The sequence below is a fragment of the Misgurnus anguillicaudatus genome, chromosome 5 (assembly GCF_027580225.2).
Source record: "Misgurnus anguillicaudatus chromosome 5, ASM2758022v2, whole genome shotgun sequence".
Taxonomy (NCBI): Eukaryota; Metazoa; Chordata; class Actinopteri; order Cypriniformes; family Cobitidae; genus Misgurnus; species Misgurnus anguillicaudatus.
In genome coordinates this window covers 7,543,791-7,571,259 of record NC_073341.2, presented here as the reverse complement: position 1 = coordinate 7,571,259, position 27,469 = coordinate 7,543,791, and the positions used below count along the sequence as shown (strand labels likewise).

Below are 27,469 nucleotides of genomic sequence, written 5' to 3'. Positions count from 1 at the left end.
TTTTCCATCCTGGGTATTTATCTGTTTGTTAGTCCCACATCTCTAGACAGGCATGCATAACAGTGCTCTAAGTGAATTCACACGTTTAAGGCCATAACATATTTTTTGTTTCATACAGTAAACCTCTCCACACTATCTGCTAGCTGCCTGTCCCTGAACACACTGTAAAAACGCGTTCTCTGTAGTCTAGTCTAGTTACAGTATAATAAAGTCTTGTGTTTAGCCTGTCTTCGGTTTATAGAATTGTTTTGTTTGCCCCATTGTGGGTTTTTGTTTTCCTGTTTTGTTCAAAATAAAGTCTTCAGTGTTATTACTGTCTGCGCCTTGGTTCGTTTCCTCGCTCTCCCTGACACAAATAGCTCCAAACAAAATATGTCTGATTACAAGTTACCCATAGATGGCTGCACTGTGGTGCCGTCTTCCACAGTCAAGAACCTAGGTGTGATGTTCGACAGTAATCTATCCTTCGATAGTCATATCTCCAATGTCTGCCGCACAGCATTCTTTCATCATAGAAATATCTCGAAAATATATGACACATGCTGTCTGCATCAGATGTAGAAAAGCTTATCCACGCTTTTATAACCTCAAGATTAGATTATTGTAACCCGTTACTCGGGGGATGTCACGTAAATCAGGTAAATAAGTTTCAGCTGGTTCAAAATGCTGCTGCAAGAGTGCTTACTCGATCTATGAAGTATGACCACATAAGCCCAATTTTGGCATCTTTACACTGGTTACCAGTTAAATATTGCATACATTTTAAAATATTGCTAATCATCTATAAAGCCTTAAATGGCCTAGGCCCTTCGTATCGTAGAGAATTACTATCACAATACAATCCATCACATACACTGCGGTCGCAAAATTCTGGTTACTTAATTATCCCTAGAGTATCAAAAGGGTCTAAAGGTGGTAGATCCTTTTCCTACTTAGCCCCTAAGCTCTGGAATGATTTGCCAAAAAATTTGAGAATCTGACACAGTCGATCAATTTAAGTCTAACTCTAAACTAAAGAAATTTTTCTTTAACAAAGCATTCACATAATTTGTCTAGTAAATTTACTTATCCCGCAATGGTTAGCATGTCCGGAAAAAAGCATTCACATAACTCGTCTGGGTAATATACTTATGCCGCTATAGTTAGCCTGTCTAGAACCGAGCAGATATTAAACCACAATACTGTGTGACACTTGCTTTACATACGAACGGCCCCTATGCTAATAGGATTTTGTTTCTCTTTCCCTGTCTCGTCCTCATTCCCGAGGACAATAGGACTAACAGACCCAGCTCCGGCCGTTGTGGAGGTCATTATGCCACTGATCTACTGGGCTTCCTTCAACGTGATGGCCAGCTGATGTCAGACCAATGACCACCATGTGCCCACATGTAATCTACTTATCCGTGTATAGACGGTTTCAGCAGTAACAACATAAACACGCAGCTTTCGTGGTCATCACGTAACTTCCTGTAAACTCTGCAAAGAAAAAGTAACAAGTCCTTTTAAAGTAGTTTATTTCTATAACAAGCAAAATAAACAACACGTAGATTACATATGAACCCAAAACATTTGTTATTTTCGACGAGGTATTTGTTTAAAAGTTCAGTTTCAGTTCGGACCAGACGCTTATCGCGTCACCGCATGTGCGCCCGATGAAACGGTCTATATATACATATTGGGGCGGTTTCCCGGACAGGGATTAGATTAGTTCTAGACTAAAATAAACTTAAGAGCTGTCCAAACTGAAAACAGCTTGCACTGACATTTCTTAAAATACATCAGTGCCCTTTGTTTTGCCTCAAAATGCACACAAGAAATGTTTTTAGTAAGGCATGTTTGTTTAAACTAGTTATATTTCCTAATTAAACTAAGGCCTAGTCCTGGTTTAAGCCAATCCCTATCCGGGAATCCACCCCATTATGTTTTAATCCCCATAAAATTGTTAAAAATCGTACCTATTATATAAAATATCATCTATAGAATCAGCTATGTCTGGCTCTCTTCCAAGGGTTTTATTTTCCCCTTCCTAGGACTTTTCTCCCACAGGCTTTTTCTCCTAGGGTTTTTTCAACCCCTGGGGAGTCTGCTCACAATGGCTTAACTTGCCACCCTGTTACATTAGGTTACATTTTTACTACACTCGCTAGTATGTATCTTATCCGCTGTATTCTGCTGTTTATGTTTTAAGGTTTTTCTATGTTTTTTCCTGCATCTATTAATGTAAAGATGCTTTGAAACAATTACACAATTGTGAAAAGCGCTACATAAATAAAATTAAATTGAATTTGATCTTGCAGTACTAAAGCACCACCTGCTGGTAAATCTACAGACTGTTAACACATTTGACAGGCACAGCAACAATGTTTTAGGTGCTGATGAATAGACATAAAAGAATGATAGGCAAATAATTAAGTTTCATGATTCTGTAAGTCATGATACGTAAGTGATAATTTTCAGCAACTGTAAACCCTTAGCTTATTTGTATAGGTATAATGTGATGTTGAAAAGTACATGTTCAAAGATAAACATAATGGGTGGAACTCTAGAATCACTGGAGGAAAAAGAGGCCACAGTTCACTTCCTGAAACCTCTGCTCTTACAATATCAGCAATAACCTCCTATAAACTGTTTTTACAAGTCATAAAATTTTGTGCTGTTTTTACTGTGTTTCTATGTCAGGATCATCTTTAGTATTGCTGTTGTTCATTCAACATTACACTTTAACAGCTTATTTGTAGAGAAAATAATTGTGTAGAACTGAATGGAGGGGGACCTGTAACAAGTGCTTGCGCACCCACCCACACACACACAACAGACACACACACACACACACACAGAAAGATAATACTTTGGCGATGTTGTAACTGACACAATCATACCAATAAAGTTCCTTTAAACTGAAAAATTGAGAGAAAGAGAGATATGAACTGCGAACCGTGAATGCGGAAGAGTTTCCAGCCGAAAGATTTGATGAGAACAGAAGATCAGAGCTTTAAGACTTCATCATAATGGAAACCCCTGACATGTCCTCGGTGAGTAAATTAAAACTTTAAAAAAGTTAAATGCATGTTTTAATGCATTCTATAGAAATAAAGTTGTAATATCAGCATCTTCATTCACTGACCACACAAATATTAATGACATATATTATTCGAAATGAGATTTATTACATAAAGAAGAGAATACAAATTTGATTAAATATAATTGAATAGAATATATTTAATATGAATAAACATCAAGCATTGTTATTCTCTTTAAATGTATACTCATAGGGGTGGTTTCCCAGACAGGGCTTATCCCAGACTAAAATGCATGTTTGAGCTGTCTTAATTTAAAAACATCTTAACATATATTAGTACCATTGTTTTGTCTCAAGATGCACACCAGTTTTTTTTTGTAATGTTTGATTGTAAAAACTACCTAAATAATCCAAAGGACCGAAGTCAATTATTCCCTTTATGGGCTCTATCTTACACCCAGCACAATGCAGCGCAATGCGCGACACAAGTGTCTTTCGCTAGTTTCCACCCTAATTTTCACGTTTAGCGCCGTGTTGTATAAATAGCAAATGCAATTGCGCCCCCTTTTGCGCCCATGGGCGTTGTGGTTTGAAAACGAGGTGTGTTCAGGCGCATTGTTGGCGCGTTGCTAGTTTGAGGCAACTAAAATAGACTACGCCATTGACCAACAAAAACCTGCTCTAAAGTCTAAAGTCAATGGCGCAATGTGTTATATGTTATTTAAAGAGCGCAATAGTAATATGCGCTAAACGGGAGGACAACGCGGGTTTGCTTATCACAAAGTACACGAATGCGCAGCAGCACAAACATGCTTTTAAACATGAAAGATTAAAGGATTGAATGTAAAAGATTATTATTGAGTCTCTTGGACATAAATGAGGACTAATTATGAGACGTTAGAAGGTGCAAAGAGAGCTGCTTCACCTGCAGCCTGGTAAGTAAATAAATGCTTTGCTTTAAACAAATGCATCTGTTTTTAAATGTTTTTTAATGCTACCTGACGGATTTATTGTATATGATGACTCTGTACCTGCGGATATGGTGAGATGAGAAACATTTTTAAGTAATGCTTAAAAAAACCCTTTGCTAAAAAAACGCTGTCCAAAGTGCTGAAACGTGAGGAGAGCCGTTTGTAAATTCTTTATCTCCTGTTTGTTACAAATAAAGTATTTTTAGAGTACAAACCTTATCTTACATACTTGTTAATTATTTTTTGACATTTAAAGCAATTACAAGCCTGCTTTTTTACTTCCATGACTAAAAGAAAACGGGTTTTAAAGGTTTTAATAAAAAAAATAACAATTTCAATACAAGTGAAAAACAACACAATTATTTAACATTAATCTTAAACTGGGGATCTTCTTCCTCTGCTTAGTTTTTCAGTTTACAAAGTTCGTCATCTAAATAGGGATTAGACATAGCGCCAGCGCAACTTACTTTTAAAGGGGATGAGAGCTGTGACTCTCATTGGTTTATTGCACGTTACGCTCAAAATACTCCCATTACAATAGGACCTACCCTTTTCGACCATGCGCTCGGCGCACAAACCATTTTTCCTGTCGTTAAATTAGCAAAAGTGGATTCGGACACACCCATTTAGACGTAGCGCTATGCGCTTTAGACAATGCGCTTAGATCCTTAAAATAGGGCCCTATACCACGGTTACCACAAACATTGCTCTGGTGCCTATTTTAAAAACATTTGACAGGTTAGGTTTGCGATTATTGAAAAATAATGCATACAAGTGGAACATTTCTCAACCAATTAGATTACAGTATTCAACAGACCCGTGGTATAATTATTTGTAATATGGACATAAAACAATATTGGAACACATTGGCTTCCATAGTAAGTCATGCTTGCAAGGTGCCGTACAACTTTTTAATGTAGCTTTTAAATACCCTTATTAAGACCCAAACATGCATTTCTTCTCCAGATTATAACAAACCTTAATCTAAAATGAAATTTTATAATGCAGTGGTTCTCAACTCTGTTCCTGGAGGCCCACTCTGCTAATTTTGTATAGTGTGCCTAAAACCGCCCAATATTTACTGTATAGTGCACTACATCGGGTGTCAGCTATTTTGTAGTGTTGTCCGAAACCTGAGTGAACAACTTTATGGAAGAAAAATAATGACAAATGTATTTGAATTAATACAGCCTGTTGAATTGTTCTACCTGAAAAAAAATGCATTGTATTAACCGTGCTTGAATTTTAATGCATTGTATTGTTAGGTTTTGCATTTTTAAGGGCTGAAATTCAACATGTGTATATTTTAGCTGTGTATATTTCACTTCAAAACATTTCAAACACATTTTCTGTATAAAAAATTCAATAGTCCACATTCACCTTTTAGATTTCACTTTAAAATATTCGATTTGTTTAAAAATACAACGAAAAAAATTCTCCAGCCGATTTTCAGTCAATTTAAATTCGCGTCCAAAAATTCAAGTCCAAAAATTCAGTCGTACAGATTTCAACATTTAACATCCGGGAACTCTAGGACAAGCAGTAGAGTACTGAGTATAATCTCCTCTGCTGTTAGTCGATCTCACCAGCAGGTGGTGCACGTGTTCGCCAAGACTTTGTACATGTAAGATAATTTATCCACTGCAGCAGCAATGAATGTTGGCTTTTAGATTCAGTTTTAGTAAAACAACTGTAATACACTCATACAGAGAGTGTATTGTTTGGTTATGTTATTGACAGGACACTAAACGGTTTTTAAATGCCATAAATTAAATAGGACCTTTCTGCCTTGGCTTCGTTTCTCAAAAGCTAAGTTGATTGTAGATTGTATTGGTGGCAATCTATCATCTACTTATGCCTACGAGAAAGTAGGATTAATACGCACGGATTAATAAACCGTACGCACATGTAAACAATCAGTGCTCTCAGATTTGCAGTCCGTACCCACAAATTCATAAACAGTGCGCACGCTTTCGCAATGGTTTTGCAAACTGAGTCCACTAACGCAGAGGTCCCCAACCACCAGGTCGCGACCCAGTACTGGGTCGTGGACAAGTTCCCGGGTCGCAAGAACATCCTGAAAAAAATGTGTATAATAGCTACGTAATAGTTTTATCAGGTATTTTGTCCTTTACAAGCCGACTTCAAATAAAATATCAATCATTTCCACTTCTATATAGGGCCGCGCTCTCTCTTTTTCTCTCTCTCTCTACCATCGCATCGGCGATCACATTGCTGTCATTAGAGTTCGAGCATACAGTACTTCTAAAACACAATCGATCAAAGAATTGCAAAGGAATGACTTTATGGATGAAGACGTTCATTTGATATCGCAAATGAAACTAATTGCAGGCTTCTGAAAAACTTAATTAATTATACTTAAACTCTTTTACTGCAGAAATAATATTTTAACGGATACACTTTTAATGTAGGTTTGAAAGGAACCTAAACAGTCATGTGTCAATTATCAAAAAGTATAAACGCGAGTCCCGTGCCTCCGCGCCCAACCGCAATTCTTCTGGCATCTCTCCTCCTCATCTCCTCCTTCACTGCACATTGTTTTTCTTCTGTTCTGTTACTTGAACTTGGGGCTCGAGCCAGACCAAAGGTGCGTTCCATTCGACCGTAAGTGGACTGTGAAGTGGACTTCACAGGGTATTCCGCCATCTTAAGTGAGATTCCAATCCGAAGGGAGCGAACATGTTCAGTTCGAAGGGCACTGCGCACGGCATAGGGAATCAGGGAACATCGATACATCACTTCACAGGAAGTGGAGAGCGATAATCACCCAACTGTCATTGCGCGCATCACGTGATCACCAATCAGAACGGTCAGACTCAGACCGCTATGCAATTATTTGACAATCGTTTAAAAACGCATAAATACACATAGTTAACCAAATAAAAGTTTACTTTCATATTTGCATGACAGTTACAGCAGGGCTTCAATTCTGTTAATAGTCAAGTAATAGCAGCAACAGTCAATTAAAGTGTATAATAAACATACGTTTTTCATTACGTAGTACTCAATGTTTTTTTACTGTATACTTTACATATTTTAAATGTGATAGTAAATAAAAATTAAAATATGAATGTAGTCCTATATATATTTATGTTATATCAATCTGCGCGACCCCGTCGTTGACTTTCTTTGATGACGTTTGCAGGCCGTTCCAAATGAGCGGTTATTGTCAGTGAAGTTCACTTCAACTGATATACCATGCTCAGGGAGTAGGGAGCAATGAACACTCTGTAGGGACCCTGTTGAATGGAACGCACCTCTAGATTCGAGCTGCCTTCGAGAACAGCAAGCCAAGTTCGTTTACCGTTAATTTTTAAGACTAAATGGGCAGGCAAACTCATGAAATAAAAAGTAAAACAAAACGCCAAAATATGGTTTTACGCATCTATAGAAAATGTACTATGAATAAAGCAATTATTAATGTTCCTAATGCATGGTTGTTTGTTCTTTACTTTGTTAAACATTTTGCAAAGTAGGGTTTTCAGAACTTTTAACAGCAACTCAGCGACCCTACAACCCATCTCCCAAACAACACCCCCACCCCGCGGGTTGCGAATTTTTTTTTTAAAGCTGAAACCGTTCCGCATGTAAAAAAGGTTGTGGACCCCTGCACTAAAGGATTTGTAGCCCCACCCACATTTTAGAAATCGCTTCCATGCTTTTATTAATGCTTTCAGGAATTAATGAAGTTTATACCGTGTTAAGCTTGTACTTTCCTAACTGGAAAGTGATTTACATTGTATGTAATACTTACGTAATATTTATTTTTATATGTATTTATTATATTTTAATAATATAATAATTTAAATTGGATGTGACTTTCCGTCGTGCATTTAAACATTGCATGCCGTTTTTAAAGACTTGGTTATATTAATATTTGGTTAATATGTTATTATTAAATACTATGTAAAATTGCATTCAGCCAAAGACAAAATCAAAGAATCTGTGCATTCTCCTCTCAAGTTGACACAGTAACGTCATTTAACTCTATTATTTTTTATAAAGATTTAGGAAATTCTCCACACTGTAAAAAATAATTAAGTTGCTTTGTAAATATCACTAAAATAAATTATTAAAGTAACATAATAAAATCTCTTAATGTCACATGATTTTCTGAGTTGGACAAACAAAAAAGGACTAAAATTTAAACAGATGTTTTTGTGTAAAATGTACAATTTAACATCAGCTTAAAAATAAGTAAGATTAAAAGATTATTAAGAGCTGCACAAATACATAAATATAAGTTTAAAAAACAACGGTTTTTAATCAGCAGCAGAGGAAATTGTGCTATTTCCAGGATGACAGTCACCTAAAAAAAACTACTCAAAATCCTGGTAAGTTTTGAGTTTATGAATATTTACACTTACAATGTGTACTTTGTTAATGAAATATTGGCTGTGTCCAAACAGCATAAAATTGTATTTATCTAAATACTTTTGATGTTATACTATAGGCTACGGTCCTTTTATCTGTAATTGGCAAACAGCTTTCTGTGCACATACTGCTAGAATAATCATGACTATTTTTATCATATGTATTTAAGTCGCCATGGCTGTGGTAGGGTTGTGCCGATAGACGATAGTATCGTGTATCGACGATCTTCAGACATATCGCCAATGGCAGGCTTTCATGGCGATAGGTCATGACGATAGTTGGCGAATGGTTATTATTATTATTATTATCATCATAGTTTTATATTAACACCCACAATGCATGTTTTTCCTCACATGAGGGTTTGTGGGCTTCACTTTACGCGGAGGGCTTGTAAAGAGAGAATTCCTTCTTGCACGTACCTGCACTTAATGCGCGCGTCTTGGTCTCCTTCTACCACTAAATCCAGTGCGCTGCGTCATGAGCAGCTGCGCTTCTCTCTGTCTCACATGCACGCGCTCTCGCGTCTGTCCGAAGTCTAAACATAAACTAAAGTAGTAATCCTTATTTGTTCAGTTTAATGCGTTTCATGCGAGCTGCGGCAAACTTTACTTTTTGTTTAAAATATGACCCGCTGCATATTAGCGCCTCTCTCTCACTCTCGCGTACGTGCAGAAAGCTGCGCTCTGTCCGAAGTCAGATCACTAGGTATTAATCCTGTTTATGATAGCCTATGCATTTCAATGAGTTGTAGCAACACGTCCCTCGTGTTTAATATATGATTGTATTTAAAATATGATCGCGTTCCGCTGGACCGATGCGTTTAAAAAGGCACCTCATGAGAGCACCACTGCTTGACACGTGTAGTCTTCTGCAACAGCACTAAACCAATGCATTGAATTGTTTGTATGTGCGCGCACGTGTGTGTGCGTGCGCAGATGCATGTTTTTACAGTTATTAAAGGATAATTCCGGTATTTAACACTTTGAGTCTCATTTCTGGTTTGTTTTGGATGAACTACAGTGATGGACACAGAAATTTTCACAATGGGTCGAGTCTTGACTTTTCGACTCATTTAGAAGCGTCTCTTGACTGCTTCAGAATGGAAGTCAATGACCATGCACAAACATGACATTAAAAGAACACTTAACGTTCATTTTCAAAACTGTACTACTCACCGAGTGGTTCGTGGTGTTCGTTGATGATTAAAAACAAATATATTGGCGCAATTTATGATTTCAATCCGTGTTATTTGCTATAGTGGAACTATTTTTTCAGATACCTCACAACCGCGTATATACTTCCGCTCTATATTTGAGTCTGAAGCATGAATGAACGTAGTCCAACAAACTGTAATAAAACGGTAGCATACTTTCAAAATCAAGTTTATTTAGAACACTTACAACATCCAATATGTTTTTTTCATCACCACAACAATAAGGAAGATATTTTGCAGAAACCCCGGTGCTCCGTCATGCAAGTCAACAGATCCGCACGCTTTAAGAGCTAAAGCATATATATCCAATACAACAGTAATCCCCCATGACTCCGTGTGACATATTGACGTCTTGTGAAGCAAATCAATCAGTTTTTGCAAGAAACTGAACGTTATTTACAACACATTAGCGTGAATGCCAAAGCAGGAAGCGCGCTTTCCGTTCAAGGCGATCTCTTCCACACTGGTGTGCCTTAGTGATGGGTCGTTCGTGAACGAGCTGCTCTAAGAGCTGATTCTTTGTAGCGAACGAGCAGAGCCGAATCTTCAGACGCATGCAGGGGAGCCGGCTCTTCTAAGGGAGCCGAGCCAGAAGAGCCGAATCTATGAAAAGAGCCGGACTGCCATCACTAAAATGTAGAGCCAGCGCTTGAGCCGAAAGAGCCGAATCAATGGAAAGAGCCGGACTGCCCATCACTAGTGTGCGTTTGGTGGCTGTTGGCTATGGATGTTGGTCTGTCTGCGCCACCTATAGAGCGGGAGCGTGAAGCGCACTTCCTGCTTGGCAAAAGCTCTGCATTAACGCTGTAAAATATTTATATATATATATATTCGAATCTCAAAACTGAAAATCAAATGTCAACCCACGGAACGAATATTCGAGTCTAGCCCTACAAATATGGGAAAAATATCTTCTGAGAGAAACCGAGCGAAAAAACTACTACCACATGTAAACAGTCCCTTTTCTGTTTCCCGGCGGTGGAGTGATATATCAGCGAGCAAACAGTCTTCCAAGAGAAGTCAATGGAATTTTACAAAATGCCAAATAAAACACGACAGAAACTGTATTTCGCTACACAACTTGTTTTTAATCATCAACGAACACCACGAACCACTCGGTGAGTAGCACAGTTTTGAAAATGAACGTTAAGTGTTGTTTTAATGTCATGTTTGTGCATGGTCATTGACTTCCATTCTGAAGCAGTCAAGAGACGCTTCTAAACGAGTCAAAAACTCAAGACACGACCCATTGTCAAAATTTCTGTGTCCATCACTGTAGTTCATCCAAAACAAACCAGAAATGAGACTCAAAGTGTTAAATACCGGAATTATCCTTTAAGTAATCATGATAGGGTTTTAATGACGCGCTCGCATTAATGGCATCAGGTTTAAAAAGGTTGCGTTCATGACGGTGTTGCTCTTGTTCTTTTTTTGTCCACCCATCAAGTGACTTGTTATAATGAGTAAAAAATTAACAAATAAAAAAATGAGTAAACTACTGCCCCGCCCCCCCGATACTATCGTGTATCGCCGATCTCACAGGCTGACGATAGGTCGATCTGAAAATAGGGCATATCGCCCAACACTAGGCTGTGGTATTTAAAAAGTATCTTTTTTAACTAACAACGTGCGCGTATGTTTATGTTGATAATGGCTGTGCATAAACTGACACAAGTGTAGTGCAGGTCTAATAGGTAGTCCAGACTTTAGGTTTGTTTCATCTGGACCGTCAGTCATTATGAAGAATAAAACATTTCACTGTTTATGACCGTTTAATGAAAGCGGAATATTATAGCGGAGCTGTACAGAGCTCAAGCGCTTATACGGGTATATTGATCATCTCTTCTTGGCTTTATTTCCTCTATTTTCTTTTCTTTATTTGTGTTCAGACGCGTTTTACTTGCGCTCTGCACTCGCAAATTCTATCGCTAAAGATGTGCCCCTCTCCGCCAAGCTTTGATCTCACCCGTCTCATCATGACTCTGCTGACTGCACACGATTAGTATAGGTCAATAGAAAATTAAAAACATGTTAATTTAAACAACTTTATCTTTAAAATGTGTGCAGGAAGCTGGATGATCCATCTGTCGGGTTCAAGAAAGAAGAAAAAGGTGCTGCTATAGAGGGTTTTCACCGACGTCACGTTCTGGGCGGTAACCCGGATGGGCGGCCATTGTGGAGGCACTCGGTGTAAAGAACTGAACGGAGTACAATAAAAGTATTGTGCGCTTTGGATACTTTAAGTGAATCTAGAGATGTCTAAACAACCGAAAACGCGTCTAAGATGCAAAGGCATATAGGGAAGGACTTGTATTTCGAGAAATTACAATTAATAGGCGGTGCAGATCCCTACGAGTTAGCTCCCTCTACTTGGATTCGTTACTACCCGGCTATTCTTCCTTCAGTTGCATCACGCCGAGCCCATTATGTCAGTGTCAGCTTTACTCTTTAAATAAAGTACAACAAGTAGAAGCATACTTGTTTTATACTTTATGTACTTCAATCATATTTATAATACAATACTTTCCTGAGCTTTGCCAACCACAAGCACCTCCTCTGATAATTTCTTGCATTCCTTTCCCTGGTTTTTAATAACTTTTGAAATACGATAATATTCCAAATGTTTTTCTCGATCTGTCCTATTGGTACAACCTCAAACACGGCAATAATTAACCATTTTCCTTGACGACGTTCGGGATATACATCAGTGCTTGTGCTCTGTTGTGATGCGGAGTGCCTCCAATATGGCGACCTCCGCTCTGATGACGTGTCGTGAAAACCCTTTATTTACATGCTTTTATTTGAGAGACCTCTTACGAGTTTATTCAGCTCATTGTTTTTGTAACATGTACACTATTGTCATTTTCAGAGCGTGTCGTGTTGAATGTAGACTTAAAGGGACACAAAGCAGCATTTTTATGTTAATAAATCATCTTCGTAAGTCAGTATATGGTTAAATGACTCATTACCGGACGAATGAAGACTCTCTCGCCCGCCCCTACCGTCTGTAGGAAGAATACCCCACCTGCAAGTTCACTGTATCCGACCTGGTGTCCTTCAGTCTCTCAAAGTCTCAGATATCGCGAGAAGCAGGATCACTTTACGGCAAACAACACAGAGGCAGGCGAGGTAAACGGCTAGGGATTGTTGCAAATGGCAGAGCCAGGGAAGAAGCATCGAAAACCCTTGACGGAAGGAAAACATAACTGGATTGGAAATAAGCTGATAAACTTGGTTCCGAGGGGGGAGGGACACTAGGGGGAGCTCGTAGAGAAATATTACGCAGACTTGCCTGGTTTCCCTTTAATGTCATGTGCTGTCCTTGTGATCAATAAAACAAGGCGTGTACAATTGCTTTTAATTATCATTGGTCCACTATGAATTAAATTCACTTTACAATAAGTAAATAGCCTACATCTATTTTTTTGATAATATTAAAAATAATTCAGCTATACGCAATTAATATTTTTAATATTTTTTAATATTTTTGATTACATACTTTATTTGTGTTAGAAAATAAGTATAATTATTAAAATCTAGATTTTACAGCAATAACATTTTTACAAAGTAGTAGATCATAACTAATATGACTCGTAAAACTAATTACAGTGGATTAAAAAAAAGACGTTTCAAACATGTACAGGTGGTTTCCCAGACAGGGATTATCTTAAACCAGGACTATGGGCCTTAGTTTAATTAGGAAATATAACTAGTTTTAACAAATATGCATTACTAAAAACATTACTGGTGTGCATTCTGAGGAAAAACAAAGGCACTGATGTAAAGATATGTCAGTGCAAGTTGGTTTTAGTTTGGACAGCTCTTACGTTTACTAGTCTAATCCCTGTCCCGGAAACCGCCCCATTGTGTTATTTACTATGGGGCTGTTGTTGTGCTTATGGACTACAAATTTCTAAAATGAGGGTTGGGCTACAAAGCCGTCAGTACAGTTTGCAAAACCGAGGATGAAATGCGAAAGCGTGCAGTTTATTTTTTTAAATGATAGAGAATGACGTTACTGTGTCAACTTTTCGAGAGGAGAATGCACAGATTCTTTGATTTTTGTCTTTGGCTGAATGCAATTTTACATAGTTATTTAATAATAACATATTAACCAAATAAGTCTTTAAAAATTGCATGCATTTTTAAATGCACGACGGAAAGTCGCATCCGATTTAAATTAATATATTATTAAAATATAATAAATACATATAAAAATAAATATTCCGTAAATATTACCTACAATGTAAATCACTTTCCAGTTAGGAAAGTACAAGCTTGACACGGTGTAAACATTGATTCCTGAGGGCATGAATGGAGGCAACAAAACGATTTCTAGAATGGGTGAGGCTACATATCCGTTAGTGGACTCAGTTTGCAAAACCATTGCGAAAGCGTGCTCACTGTTTATGAATTTGTGGATACGGAATGGAAAAACTGAGGGTACTGTTTGAAAATCTAAGCACTGATTGTTTACTTGTGCGTATGGTTTATTAATCCGCACGCACGATTTGTAAATTGAACAGTTTAATAATCTGAGTATGGTTTATAAACTGAGGGGAAGAATTACAAAACCGTGTTCATTTCTAGTAGATGGTAGATTGCCACCAATACAATCTACAGTCAACTTAGCTTTTGAGAATCGAAGCCAAGGCGGAAAGGTCCTATTTAATTTATATGTCATTTGGAATATTGTTGCTGCAGAAAAAGAGTTTAAGTATAATTAAGAGTAATTTTTAATTTGTGTTTTAGAAGTACTGTATGCTCGAACTCTAATGACAGCAATGTGATCGCCGATGCGATGGTAGAGAGAGAGAGAGAAAGAGAGAGCACGGCCCTGTATAGAAGTGGAAATGATTGATATGTTATTTGAAGTCGGCTCGTAAAGGACAAAATACCTGATTAAACTATTACATAGCTATTATACACATTTTTTTCAGGATGTTATGCGACCCGGTGGCAACTTGTTCATGACCCAGTACTGGGTCGCGACCTGGTGGTTGGGGACCGCTGCCTTAGTGGACTCAGTTTGCAAAACCATTGCGAAAGCGTGCGCACTGTTTATGAATTTGTGGGTACGGATTACAAATCTGAGAGCACTGATTGTTTACCTGTGCGTATGGTTTATTAATCCATGCATATTAATCCTACTTTCTCGTAGGCATAAGTAGATGATAGATTGCCACCAATAAAATCTACAATCAACTTAGCTTTTGAGAAACGAAGCCAAGGCAGAAAGGTCCTATTTAAATTATGGCATTTAAAACCGTTTAGTGTCCTGTCAATAACATAACCAAACAATACACTCTCTGTATGAGTGTATTACAGTTGTTTTACTAAAACTGAATATAAAAGTCAACATTCATCGCTGCTGCAGTGGATAAATCATCTTACATGTACAAAGTCTTGGCGAACACGTGCACCACCTGCTGGTGAGATCGACTAACAGCAGATGAGATTATACTCGGTACTCTACTGCTTTTTCTGTAGTTCCCGGATGTTAAATGTTGAAATCTGTATGACTGAATTTTTGGACTTGAATTTTTGGACGCAAATTTAAATGGACTGAAAATTGCCTGCTGAATATTTTACGTTGTATTTTTAAACAGACCGAATATTTTAAAGTGAAATCTAAAAAGTGAATGTGGACTATTGAATTTTTAATACAGAATATGTGTTTGAAATGTTTTGAAGTGAAATATACACAGCTAAAATATACACGCATGTTGAATTTCAGCCCTTAAAAATGCAAAACCTAAAAATACAATGCATTTAAATTCAAGCACGGTTAATACAATGCATTTTTTTCAGGTAGTACAATTTAGTGATGCGCGGGTCGTCTCGTAACCCGCGGGCCCCGCGGGTAACCCGCGGGCCGGGTTGGGGCGGGTAAAGAAATTGTAACTTTAATGCGGGGCGGGTTGGGGCGGGTCATTAGAAACAAAATTAAAAAACTGATATGTTGCGTCTAATTCCCTGTAGCATATATATTAAATATTTGGGAATATATATTTTTACATTTAATTATGTTCTTTGATAAGGTTAAATTACGTAGGCCTATGTGGCAACGTAACTTCCGCAACGTAGCTTGCGCAACGTAACTTGATATCCCCAAACCTTTGATGTCACGGAAGCGCCAAGTAGCTCCGCTGGCTGCCAGCCACAACAACAAAACAAACGGAGAATTAAAAGATGAAAGACGATCTGCAGGAGAAATTAAGGTAGGGAATTTGTGAATAGATAATACAAATGCTGCTTTTTTGTGTGGTGATCTACTTTTAAAATGATAAAGCCCACAAGTTCTACATGCTAAAAACACTTTAAATGCGTGGACTATACTGCATATATCTCTACATTGGATTTAGGGATGTCACCATTACTCTATTTTCTTGAGGAGTTAAAAAAAATCCTGGAGCACATGTCGAGTACGGTTTAAAATAGCGGAGATTTAGTGAAACAAACTTGAAAGAAAATTACAATAGTATCAGAAGCAAGCATATATCAGCACAACGCTGCCTCTCTCTCTCTCTCCCTCGTTCGCTCGCTCTCGCGTGCTTCAGCTCGTGCATGAAAGCAAGAAGAATCCGATGCAATTGCATGCATGTAAATCTCGGAAGTTTACACGACTGAGCTGCAGCGGCAGGCATTAGATTTATAAAAACACATATGAGAAGAAAGGCACAGCAACTCAAAAAGACTTAAGTGTTTTACAATTACTCATAATGCCAATTTTCCCGTGGAGGCATGGAGCAGCATGAGAATACACAGTTGACTTTTGTGCGATCTACCGGCATTGCCTTTGCGATCGATGTATTGGACACCCCTGGTTTATCATTATCCTATCTCTATATTAATATGACCATGCTGGTTTCTATGGCTCATTGGTGTATGTTGTTGCCAGTTTACAGGGCGATGTAATCTAATGGCTGTTTCCAAGCACTCTTAGGCTGAAATAAAGCCTCTTTTTATTTACATTACAAATGCCTAATATGTCTATTTTAATGGTCGCGGGCGGTGCGGGTTGTAAAAATAGATACAGTGTTGCGGTGCGGGTTGGGGCGGGCCAAATATTTCATAAAAGCGGGACCCGCGGGTTGGAAAAAACGCCGACCCGCGCATCACTAGTACAATTCAACAGGCTGTTTTAATTCAAAAACATTTGTCATTATTTTTTTTCCATACAACTTAATTCGATGTGTACTCACTCACACTATTTCCCATGATACAACGGGAGACGAACGCGTAACTGGAATCAGCTAAAAGATACCGACAGTAAACTCCAAAAATGTACATTTACACACTTTTGTTCTTGTTGTCAGTTATTGTAATGGTTTTGTCTTGTGTTCTGTTGTCAGGTGTTTTATTTTGATATCATGTTCTGTTTCCAGTCTTTTATTTTGAAATCTGGTCATGTCATGCTTTACATTCCACTTCCTGTTTGTTACTATAAAACCGGTTCAATCTCCACATCCCACTGCGAAGTACTTCTAGCTGTAACGCTGCATACAGAGCGTTCATGATCATTGTTTGTTGTCTTGTTTCATGGTTTTCTGTATTCATGTTATGGTTTTGACCCTTGCCTGCATTTTTGGATTACGATTTTGGATTACCCGTTTGGGTGTGTTCGCCTGCCCTTTTGGGATTTTTAAATAAACATCTCTGCACATGGATTCGTCTCTCGCTCTCCCATGCTTTGTGTAAGCAGCCCGTTTGTTACAGAATACTTCGCCCTACCAGAATCCAGCAGAGGTTTGTGAATTCCAGCCGGCAACATGAATCCAGTGTTTTCTTTGTTTGAATTATGCCAGTACAACTGACCAATTGAGGATTACATAAAGGACTTCCTGGATTTAAGCTATCAGGTACACTATAATGATGACATGCTGAAAGACATCTTTTATAATGCACTTGATAGGGATTTATGCCTGCATATGCCACGTAATGCCTCAACCTGGTCTTTGGAGAGATATAATGACTTTGCTTTACAAATGAGTGGATCTTCCTTCACTGTGGGTGTTGTGGATGGAAAACCAGAGACTGTTCACAATACAACAACCCACACAATGCCTGTCTCTAAGACGCCGCAACCATGTCTGTCTCTAAGACGCCCGCCACCATGCCTGTCTCTAAGACGGCCGCCACCATGCCTGTCTCTAAGACGGCCGCCACCATGCCTGTCTCTAAGACGGCCACCACCATGCCTGTCTCTAAGACGGCCGCCACCATGCATGTCTCTAAGACGGCCGCCACCAAGCCAGTCTCTGCACCTAAGATGGCTGTCACGTTACCTGTACCTGTTTTTAAGATGAATACCACCATACCTGCACCTGTTACCCAAAAAGCCATTGCCACGACCACACCTGTCTTCCAGAGGGCCACTATCATCCCTGCACCTCCTATCAAGATGGCCACCGTGCCTACACCCGAGCCACTTCACAAGATTGCTGCCTCACCAACCTCTCCAGTTCATGCAAAGACACGACAATTGATTTCTAGTTTGATAGGTGGCCAGTTGATATCTATACGGACAGCTAGGATTTCCTGTCATGACCATAAGGCCCATTTCTGAGTTCCCTGTAGATGCCGAGATGGTCACTCCTAAGTTCCATAGACTCTCTGCCCTTTCCGAAATTGCTGTGTATGACTGGTATAAACTGTTTGCCCTATCTAAGATGTCTAACTCGGAACGTTTTGCCCAATCCAAGATGGCCGACTTTGAACTCTCTGTCTATTCCAAGATGGCCAATTATAAACTCTCTGCCTGGCTCAAGATAAACATTAATGGACTTATTGAATTAACTGTTTTTATGTTCATGTTGTCTGATTACTTTTGCCAGCCTCTCTTTCTGTTATCTCTGTCTCCAGGTCCAGAGCACCACCAGTGCCACCTTGGTTTCTAATGCCTCCTGTGCCTGTTCGCATGTTGGCTGAAACTCCCCTAAGTATTTTTTGGGGGGTTAGTACCCGGACGCATTGAGGAGGCAGAGGACACCAAGGATATGGCTGAGGTTTCCAATCTTCCACCTCTGCCTCACGACACTGGTCCATTCCTGTCTCGCGATCCAGGTCCACGTCTGCCTCTCGACCCTGGTCCACGTCTGCCTCCATGACCCTGGTCCAAGTCTGCCTCCATTTTCCTGGTCCACGTCTGCCTCCATGTTCCTGGTCCACGTCTGCCTCCATGACCCTGGTCTACGTCTGCCTCAATAACCCTGGTCCGCACTGAAGGATGGACACCATGCCTGTCTCTATGACAGCCGCCACCAAGCCAGTCTCTGCACCCAAGATGGCTGTTACTTTACCTGTACCTGTTTTTAAGATGGCTACCACCATACCTGCACCTGTTATCCAAAGCGCCATTGCTTGTCCTGTTGTTGTTGTTCCTGTTTGTTATTATAAAAACAATTAAATCTCCACATCCCACTGCGAAGTATTGCTAGTTGTAACACTGCATACCGAGCATTCATGGGCATTGTTTGTTGCTTTGTTTCATGGTTTTCTGTTTCCTGTATTCATGTTATGGTTTTGACTAGGGATGTAACGGTATTATACATTTCGTGGTATCGCTGTATCAAATTTACCTGGTACCACCGTGGTCACATGGTCACAGTGCGCCGTATTTTAAAAAATGCGTCCCCCGCATAAATATGCAGACTTTGGCTGATAATGCGTTGAATCATGACTGAATATTGTAGTTTCAGAAAGTTTTGGAATACTTTCCTCTCCCCAAACTGAGCAGTTTGGCATTAGAAAATTGACCGACCAAAACCCATATTAGTTATACACTGCAAAAATTACTTTCTTACTTAGTGTTTATGTCTCGTTTTCAGTACAAATTTCTAACATTTCTAATCAAGATGCATTTTCTTGATGAGCAAAATGACCTAAGAAAATAAGCCTACATTTTCAGACAAAAAATATACAATTTAAGTGAATTTGTGCTTTAAACAAGCAAAAAAATCTGCCAATGGGGTGAGACTTTTTTTTTTACATTTTTCTTGAATAAAGTGTTTACAAAAACTAAACTTATTTCACGATTTTTTTCTCTAACCTCATTGGCAGATTTGTTTTACTTGTTTTAAGCACAAGTCACTTAAATGTTATGTTTTATTTGTCTAAAAACTAGACTTATTTTCCTAGGTCATTTTGCTCATCAGGAAAATACACCAACATTTATTATGATTTTCACAAAAGTTTAAAGGCTTACAGAAATGTTTTTCTTTAAATATATAAATTTAATTAATGAGGTCACTCATCAATGGCAGGGCATTTTTTATTATTGTCAGATCACGACACACCTAGTTTTTGACAGTGATAATTCATATATTTTTCATTCATTGAAACATGAAACAGATCTAATTACTTTCCTTTTATTACAGCTGATGCTATCTCGGCCTGAACTGATTGATTTTGAGGGCATTTCTATGACCCACTTCTTTACTGACAACTGGGAAAATGTGAAGAACTTTCAGGCGAGACCAGATGACATCCTAATTGCCACTTACCCTAAAGCAGGTGAGTGTACTGAATGAAGTGCTTTAGTGTAGCTGAAGTAATTTTGTTTAGCATGTGGATACTCATCTGAACAATGCAACTAAAAATGCCAGAGTGCTGTAGTTTTGGGACTTATATCAAACCTAGAACACTCTGACCTCAGTATTTTATAATAATCTGAAAAAAGGTTCTGTTAAAGTCGCATGACCAAAATGTTAAAAGAGTAGTTCTTCTGTCAGGAACTGCTTGATTTGAACCCAGGCGCAGACTTTAAAGGAATCAAAACAGATTTTGTTTTGAAAATGAACCCAGAAAACAAAAACCCATAAGGGGGCAAAATAAGGTAAACAAGATAAACACAACAGACACTAAAGAGACTGGACTAAACAATACAAAGATCTTGACAAAATTTCACTTTTTCTATCACTTCTTAACTAGACAGACTTAACACGAATCAGCACAAGACAACAAACACAAGGGTATTAAATACATGAGCAAATAAAGAGGGCAACAGATGACAATGATGAAATAATAACAAGGTGATTAACGAGGAGATTGGGGGGTAAGAAGACAAGACAAGGAAGCACACAGCCCAAACAAAGGCCATGTTCTACCACAAAAAAAAACCATGATCCTACCTCAAGACTAAGGGTAAAACAAGAAGCCAGAATCTTGACATCTTCACAATAGAACTCTGCCAGGTGACAGACTTTGAATTTTTCCAGATTCTTTTAAGGATACTATGGAGATCATGTGGCATCATATTACTGGCAGCTAAGGCTTGTCTGTGGAATAAACAGTGTGCCAACATGGCTCTCACAAACTCTTTAACCGTTGAGATGATACTGCTGCTATTCAAATCTTACCCTGGAGGGCCGGAGCACTGCATAGTTTAGCTCCAACCCTAATCAAACTTAACCACCTGTGATTGTCTAGTGATCATGAAGACCTTGATTACCTTGCTCGGGTGTGTTTGATTAGGGTTGGAGCTAAACTATGGCTGTGTCCCAATTCAAAGGCTGCAACCTTCTAAGGACATATTTTAAGACCGATTGCGTCACAGCAGCGCGACTTGAGGCTGGTAAGGACGTCCCAATTCAAAGGATGCTAAGAATGAAGCCTCAAAATGCGTCCTCATTTCTCCGCGATGTTAAGGATAGAACGAATGGATCCTTAACCCTCTGGGGTCGGACCCTTTTTGGACACAGTCAGAGGTTCTGACATGCTCTCACATTTGGTCTTTTTTCAGTTGCTTTAAAACACATTAATGGCTAATATCACATAACACTGTATTCAGCACAAACTGTGCTATAATAATATGTAAGATAAATGTATGTACATGTTTGTATTTTTAAGTAAATGATGTTTATGCGTGGTTAGTAAAAAAAAGAAAACAAAAAGTTGCTGAAATAAGGCCAAGGAACACATCCTAAACATTTGTTAACAAGCAAAAAAGTTATCTACTCTTGTAGAGTAGAGAATTTGCTACAAAAAGATGTAAAAACCATTTAACCCACTCATTCACATGAAAAAATACATTGATTTAACTTTTGTAAGACACTTTTTGCTGTGTAAAGGCAATATGCAAGGGAGGGTCAATGGTCATGAATATTGATGTGTTTCACACCTGAGGAGACCCAACCCCCTAATGGCTCAGTGAGGAATGTTGGGACAAAAGAACTGTGACTGTGGGGAGACTTAAAGAGAAAATCTTTTGCTTGTAGTTTAAAAAAAAATAGGTTAAAATAAAGTACAAAATACTTTTTTAGTAAAATAAAAGTCTTATAGGCTTGCAAAAAAATGCTAAAAACATGAACAATACAATAGATTTAAGAAGCTTTATTGTAATTATAAATGAAGAAGCTTCATTGTAATTATAAATAATAAAGTAACAATATGTATACTTGTAATATTCTATATGACCAGTACAATATGGCTCTAATTAAAAGAAAAGGATTCTAAATGGTCAGCTGTGAAAGTTTGGTGTGCATCTAAAAATACTTCCAAATATAAAAAATAAGGTATACATTTGTAAACCATCACACACTGTAACTCTTTGGGAATGGAGTTAAATGTTGTCGTGCCATTGTTCAAAACGTGCGGGTACCAGACGAAGTTGGTGTTGCAGACACATTCCTGAAAACATATCTTAATTAATATCATGTATTTTCAAAGTACAAAGCAACACATCAGTATTACTAATATTGAGAACTTTTTTTAATAATTAATAGGGGTGACCCCGAATAGTTGAAGATCCGATGCATCGGAGAAGCCGGATTCGACTACCAATCTCACAGTCGAATCGTTGCAGATGTGTTATGAAATGAGGATCATTCAATTTTGGCCGTATATGGGTGCACACATTATCTGATTTTACATATAACAGCTTTCTCCCAATATATTAATATACAGTATATTATTATAATGCTGCAAATAATATGTGATGTAGCAGCTTTCAATAAATATTTTTAAAATGCGTTAAATCCAACTAACAAAGCCTGTGATGGGGCTACACGTCCATAAGAGGTTTCTATGTTAATAAACCATTGCATCTTTGTTTCTACATTTAAAAGACAAAGCTGGCAATTCTGGCAATACTTTCGTTTTTTATTAATTTCTTTATTTTATTTATAAATCACTCTGGGTTATCTGATTTATCTATTGTGTTTTGTTTCCGTGCACTTGAGGCATTTTGCACATTTGTTCTGCACGTTGTTACTTCTGACCCTATTTTATTTAAAAAATGTATTTTAAATTCTGATATAATTTAAGTCTGTACATTTTGGATTGTTTTTCGTTCTATCGATGTTGCGCTATTGCGTTCTGGCCATGTTTGCGCATGCAATTTAGACGAAAGTGCTAGGTGCTCTACGTCTCATATTTAGAAATTCATCGAACTAAACATTACAAAACGGATGTTTTTCGACGGGTATACGTTTTAAAATGTATTTAAAACCGAGTGGTTATCTATTATGGTCGGTGTTCACTTTCAAATGATAGCAAAGAGATTCCTGAAATAAATAATATCATCAGGTCTTTCTGTATCTAAAGTGAATACAGAGATGATCAAAGTCAAAGCAAGCAAGCATTTCTGTGCTAAACAATAACGCGTAGTGTCTATAAAATCATTAATTTCAGTGTTTTTCTTGTTATAAATTAACGTTTAATGAATTGTATACAAAGCTTAGTTTTTATCATTTACAGTAACAATCATAAATTATTTGTCATTTGTCTTTTTTTTGGTCATGGCTTTGACGCGCTTAATCTCCAAATTAAATAAAAATACTAAATTGTAGCCGGGGTTTCCAAGGCAGGATCACCATTGTTATTTTTTAGGTTTAGTTCTCAAAATGTTTTTTTGTGTGATGTTCTGTAGATCGTGGCATTAAAATGTTATGAGGAATAATTAAACAAATGTTGCCTTACATTTTACCTCAAAAATATATATAAATGCATCCACAGTCAAATATATACTGTTATATAACTCAGGCAGTAAAGCAGAAAATAATTGGGTACATAGATGCGCTGTATATGTTTGTTAACGGGCCATTACCGGACATATTTATAGCTAAAAATTAACACATGACATATCTCCGGGCACATTTACAGCACATCAATACTAGGCTACATCGAAACATTTACACCCGAACAGATACATGCATATTTGAGCATGATGACAATCTCTGGGCACATTTACTGTTATCATGTAAGCAACATGTCAGTAATACAAACATTGTGAATGCATAAGTTCTATGTTTATGCATAGTTTTATGCATTAAAAAATCAAGCAACACATCAGTAATACTAATATTGAGAACAGAAAAGCCGGTAAATGTTAGCCTGACGTTGTCATACTCAATTCTAGTCAGAATTTGAGTCTGATACCGCTCCATTGGGCTATAATTATGAGGCGTGTCTCAACCGAAAAATGCCTCTGCACTCAATTGGATAGACCTACGACCAATCAGAGTGTGTGACGTATGTTGAAATGACGTCTTTGCAGCCTGACCGAACTGCTAGTTATTTCGCTACAATGACACTAACATTGTGATTATACTAAGTCTGAGTTGGCGAATGTACATCAACACCTACTATGTTTACAACATTTCGTTTATATCACAACATGAAGTATTTACTAAGACATAGAGTAAGACTATCTCTTACCATTTGTACGTTAGGTGAACTTCATCCACGACGATACCCATTACGTTGGCTTGAAAATATTGGAGCCTAGCATGTCCCTCCACTTATTCAGCAACCATGATTCCGGGCTTCCGAAAAGAAGCTGGCAACGACCGCTAATTATATCCATCTCGTCGTGCATGCCGAGTTGCATCGGCGTGATAACGTTACCCATTTCAGTTGCGACCAACTTTTGCCGAATCCCGTGGGAAGGACAGCAAAAACATCAACAAATGCCCTGCTCGCGTTTCTCTGTTCCTCTTTTAAAACCAATGCTCTGTCGATATCTTTTAGAACAGACTCCATGTCAGAATCCACACATCTGAACTCTACAGCACAGCCATTTAACACACGCGCTCTTTGGTGACGTGGTTCATTACGTTACTGTTGATTATCTGTCCATCATCGTATAAAGCCCGCCCTGACAATTTGATTGGTTCGACCAGCTCTAGTCCTAGCATAGCAGCTCCTCAACGGAAAAACTCCAGACCGATCTTCCCGTTTTCAAACTCTTGTGGGCGGGGCTAAGATCGGCTGGCACCCAGGCTAGGTAAATGTAACTTACACTTTATGAATTTCGGGTTCGTTTCTGCATGCCCCCGTGCGAGTAAATGACGATGAAGCCACGTTACTAAAAAAAAATTTATTTGTATCATGTATTTTCGGAAAATACAGATATGTTTATATATATATACATCTTGTATTTTCCGAATTACTACGCAAAACATCAGTAAAAGTCTACTAATAAAACAGAAAAGCCCGCAAATGTGACTTACCCTTTATGAATGTCCGTCGCATTTCTGCAAATGCCCGCTGAAGAGGAGAGTGATGCTGCCACATTCCTACAAAAGTTTTTAATAATTAATATAATGTATTCTCCACAGTAACAAACTTATAAAGCAATACTAAGGCGGTAAAGCATAGTTGAGATAAGATAATTGGGTACATAGATGCGGTATATCTTTGTTAACAGGACATATTTATGGCTAAACATTAACACATTACATATCTCCGGACACATTTACAGCACATCGATACTACATCGATACATTTACACCCGAACAGATAGTCGCGTAAACAAGACTTGTTGAGGCATAAACACTAGTCAAAATATATTCTAAATAGTGATATTGTTTTATGACATATTGTATATTTACAGCACACCATACAATTATACTGTTTAACGCATGACATATCTCCGGGCTCATTTACAGCACAATGTTACACCCGAGCAAATAAAGAAGCCTTATTGATAAGTCGGCATGGACACTATAGTTATAGTAGTGATATTGCTTTATAACATATTCACATTACACTAATCAGCATACGGTTTAATGTAAGAACTATCATTTTAATGTAAACAAGTTGCCAATTACGAGACGTTTCTATAAAATCATTATGAATATCTGCGTGCAAATAGTCAGTATACAGTATATAAAAGTTTACATCACACAACATTTCAACAAATGTATGTAAAACTTACTCTTCAGAAATTATATCCTCAGCTGGATCAAGTCGCTCTTCAAAAAACAAACGTTCATCGTCGGAGTCCTGCTCTTCGTCTGAAGAAACAGTGAACTCTTCCTCGCTGTCCAGGAGCATCTGTATAGCTTCCTCACCTGTAAAGCGTGTCATCTTCCCAGCGCGTTGATAAGTGAATGAAACTATCAAAACTCGCTGCTTCTTAAAGCATTGTTTGGGGGCGTTGATCTTGTTTGCATAGCCCGCATCAGGTAATTTCCATATGAATGGCGCGCACACGGTAGGTGGGATCACATTAGCGCTAATGAGGTCGAGCCAGAAAAACTGTACCTCTCTTTACTTACATGTCGATTACACAAACAGACAATGATTTCTTCAGATTTTAATTACATCATGTAAAAGTAGACATTTCAGGATTTCTTTAGACATATGTATCATGTTCGTGTGACAAGTATTGGCGGAGTTATCAGTTCATGTTTGAAACGTGTTTGAGGAAAATGGTCAAGGAGACAGAGATGTCGAAATGCACTCCCTGTTTATTTTCTTTATTTGCCAAAAGCACACAGTTTTGTTGTTATTATGAAGGCACTCACATTAAAGTAGAGACTTCACAGTTTCGAATGATGTATTACATGTGTGTGTATGATTATGAATGACTGAGTATTTTAAGTGGATGTCACAGGAAACAGGAAAAAATGCGTCAAAACGCGGCCCCGCGTTTTTGGACCCCAGGGGGTTAACAGCCGAGGATATCCCAAGATTCATTGCGCGCCTGAAACGGCTGCATATAACGGCTGGATATTCTAAAATAAACAATTAAAACGTTCATTAAATAAAAGTGTGTATTTATAAAAAAAAGTTTGTCACTGTTTTAGTATTATAAGTTATGTTTTTTGTTAATATTATTATTTTTATGATGCATATATTTCTAAGGTTGATTAATTTAATATATTGTTGAATAGTTTAATCTACATCAGCGTGTCATATTTTCTAAACTAAATTAATATTTTTCTGATTTCATATTTATTTTAATAAGTCAGAAACGTTTCCGCTATGTCCTGCTGACAGGCGCGTGCATCAGGTGACGCCAATTATGGGTCGTCCGAAGGTTAGATCGTCTCATTTCAGTTCTCTTCGCGAACTTCTGAGGCTGCCACCTTGAAAGACCGAGTGCTCATCTTTAAGGTCCCATGCTTATAAGGTCGCAGCCCTTGAATTGGGACACAGCTTATGCAGTGCTCTGGCCCTCCAGGGTAAGATTTGAATAGCCCTGGTCTACGGCCTTAGCATCAGTGTATGGTCTCTGTTTTGAGATACAGATGCTCTAGCATCATAAATATAGTATTTTGTTACAGATGACAACATGCTAAATATATACCGGACTCCTTACCTTTGTGTTGATATAACGATCATGAATCAAATCCAGTCTGTTTCAGATATGTGAATAACCGCTGAAATCCGTCTTATAGAATACCTCCAATGACCATTTTTGTCCACAAATGCATATAATCCATGAAACGTAGATATATTGTCCATTGTTTACATCAGATTTCGCATGAACGTCTTGTAATAGAATATAATATACAATCTGAGGACTATTTACGTCTTACATTTAGGGTTCTAAATGAACTTTTTTGACCACCAGCCAATGTTGCTGGTAACTTTCTAAAGTTACCAGCCAATCAGCATTTTCACTAGCCACATTTTTTTCTA

At 38.0% G+C, this 27,469-nt stretch overlaps 1 protein-coding gene across 1 annotated transcript in view; it reads left to right on the top strand.

Annotated features, from left to right (window-relative positions):
- Positions 1-2,823: 2,823 nt before the first annotated feature.
- The window catches only part of LOC129414912 (cytosolic sulfotransferase 3), a 42,629-nt gene continuing 17,983 nt past the window's right edge, over positions 2,824-27,469 (top strand). The window contains exons 1-2 of the mRNA XM_055169028.2: positions 2,824-3,032; positions 19,978-20,113. Of these exons, the coding sequence (XP_055025003.2) occupies positions 3,009-3,032; positions 19,978-20,113 (160 nt within the window). The 5' untranslated portion in view covers positions 2,824-3,008. The remainder of the gene's footprint in view (positions 3,033-19,977; positions 20,114-27,469) is intronic.